The 2,915-nt window shown below is 33.8% G+C and overlaps 1 protein-coding gene across 1 annotated transcript; it reads left to right on the top strand.

The window, feature by feature from the left end:
• Window positions 1-385: 385 nt before the first annotated feature.
• LOC111692884 (bone morphogenetic protein receptor type-1B-like) lies at window positions 386-1,744 on the top strand (the record flags this gene model as incomplete). The annotated part of the gene is made up of 3 exons (XM_023457012.1): window positions 386-567; window positions 907-1,299; window positions 1,561-1,744. Coding segments are annotated over 3 exons (759 nt in total), but the record flags the coding sequence as incomplete, so codon positions are not given.
• Between the last annotated feature and the right edge of the window lie 1,171 nt (window positions 1,745-2,915).

Here is a 2,915-nt window from a genome sequence, read left to right as displayed (position 1 = left end):
ACCGTTTGTGAATCACCCTGTATCAAATGTAATAATTAATAAATAGCTGAAGCAATAATTTCACGATCAATTGAATCGGGGTATGGCGCACATGTTGGTTGGTCATTGGATTGACCGTCTTTTCCATAAATTTCATCAACATGCATGGCTTTTTGCAATAATAATGCGCAATCTTAGGAAACTGATATTTCCGCGTTCGAGCTTTATTTTACAATTAACAAATTAGTGAAAATTAATTCTAGATACCTTAAATTGTAGGTAATTTAATTGCCTACAATATAAAATAAATAATATTCCGATTTGTCGTCTAAATTTTCGTGGGCAGTAGAAAAAGTGAAATTTGCCACTTATTTCCATTTTTAAAATAAATATTACTGGTTTGCAGATCAAACCCTACATTGCTACTGTGAAGAACATTGCCCTTCACGCGAGGAACAAGGTATCTGTCAAGTTAATTTAGGCGGAAAATGCTTCACTTCCGTGGAAATTTTAGTAGACGAGTATGGATACGACTATCCTTTTTTGTCCTACGGATGTTTCGGGGCCGGTGAAAGCGGTTTGATGCAGGTTAGTAAAGAAAATACTTCGCGTAAGAAATATTTTTTAAGAAATGATTGAATGTTTTTCGTTATGTTCGGCGCTTCCACCACAGTGATAAGTATGGTGATACGTCGCTAGTTATACAAAAGCAATCTGTTTTTACCAAATCATTTGCAGTTTTAAAATTTAATTATAACACTACTATTTATTTGATTAAAAAAATAAGATTCGTATTCAGTGCCCATAAAAAAACTACTTTTATCATGCAATTTTTTTATTCTTCCTACAACAAATCGGTGGTCACGAGAAAGACATGTTAATATTCAAGTCCCGAAAAAAATCGTTCACCATATTTATTTTTTTTAGTGTAAAGGTAACTTGGTACCCCACGCGAAAACCAAATTGATTGGGTGTTGCGACGACGAAGATTTCTGCAACAAGGACCTCTTTCCCATGTACGTGGAGAAAATCTCCACGAGTTACTTCCAGAGCTTGTCGTTCATGGTGATGATGTCTTCAATAGTTAGCTGTTTCGTAGTGATCCTCATCCTAACCAGCGTTTTTGTAATGTACAGAAAGAAAGAGAAACTAGGAATAAAGACGGAGAAAAATGGAAGGGTAAACAATAACGTGGTGACCAATGACGTTGCGGACGACAAAGAAGTGGGGAGAATAGCAGAGCTCATTGAACAGTCGAGTGGATCCGGATCTGGCTTGCCCATGATGGTCCAGAGAACAATCGCCAAGCAAATTGAAATGGTCAGTACGAATTTGTGAAGTTTATAACATAGTGGAGAGTGCACCTGTTGTTTATTATACAGGGTATTTATAATGGAAGTCGCCACGTATGTTTAATTTTGCTGTCTAAAAATAAGGATAAATGTTTCTATTATAGGACTGAACTAAGTTATTTCCTTATTTTTGACAAAAAGAAGTTAACTAATACCTTTTATACCTGCTCTCTGTAATTGCAATGAGCTTCAGCATTCTATAAGTATTTTTAATAATTATCGATTTTAGGGTATCTCTATAGGCAAAGGCAGATTTAGTGAGGTTTGTTTGGGTAAATGGAGGGAAGAAAAAGTCGCCGTCAAGGTTTTTTTCAGCACCGAAGAAGACTCTTGGTTTAGAGAAACGGAAATATACCAGACTGTGTTGATGAGGCACGAAAATGTCCTGGGTTTTATAGCGGCCGATATCAAAGGCAAGTAGTTAGGTTAGGTTGAAGAAAGCAACTGTTAACTTTAGGGTGTAATAATTGGCCAAATTTTCGTGTTCTTAAATAAATAAATAAATCTGTGTCCAGTAATACTTTGCTTTTGAGATAATGCGAGCCAAATTTAAATAGAATCACCTCGGTGGCTTTCTAGTAATTACAAAATAAAATGATACATCTTACATACAGGGTGTTTCAGAAAGACCTCCCGTAAATACAAGGGGTGATAGTAAAACAAAAAAATAAGAAGTTTTTGTGTTATGAACTATCTCCTCTTGTTTTCGATATACAGAGCGACAAAATAACATTTTTAAAATAAAATATTTACGAAAATTTCCAAATGGTGAGAAGTATTTTTATGAAATTTGGTATTCCGGGGTTTTTAAGGACGCCAAATACGCAGGTCTAATTATTTTTTGGATATTTCATAGAGGGCGCTAGTTATGCTACATTCCTATTACATTTTAAGTTCTAATTTTCTTAGGGTTTGGTTTTTTACCAATCGGGCTCCAGTCTCTAATGTCCAATTTTATTTTCTAAAAATGATGTACTCTTGTTAGAAATTTCCTAATGTGGACGGGTTTCGAGAAAAAAGGCTTTTAATTGAACTCGTACAATACTACCGTGTATAAAATAAGTGACTTTCCTCAAAGTAGGCTTATGTCAAAACTTATTTATTCATAAACAACGCATAAATTCTTAGTAATATTTTAAACTCTAATTAATTTTATACCAAAATTTTAGTGACTGTAATTAGTCGTTATTAACTACGGTCACTAAAAATCACTAAAATGTTGATATAAACTTAAATAGAGTTTAAAATATTACTGAGAATGTATGCGGTTGTTTATGAGACATCCGTCAATAAGTTTTGACATAAGCCTACTTTGAGAAAAGTCACTAATTTTATACACCGTAATGTTGTAAGATTTCAATTAAAAGCCTCTTTTTTCGAAAACCGTCCACATTAGGAAGTTCTAAGAGGAGTACATTATTTTTAGAAAATAAAATTGGAGCCCGAATGGTAAAAAACCTAACATTAAAAAAATTAAAACTTAAAATGTAATAGGAATGTAGTATAACTAGCGCCCTCTATGAAATATCCAAAAAATAATTAGACCAGCGTATTTGGCGTCCTTAAAAACCCCGGAATACCAAA

This window comes from Anoplophora glabripennis, unplaced genomic scaffold (assembly GCF_000390285.2).
Source record: "Anoplophora glabripennis isolate ALB-LARVAE unplaced genomic scaffold, Agla_2.0 scaffold4519, whole genome shotgun sequence".
NCBI lineage: Eukaryota > Metazoa > Arthropoda > Insecta > Coleoptera > Cerambycidae > Anoplophora > Anoplophora glabripennis.
This window is presented reverse-complemented; position numbering and strand designations above follow the sequence as displayed.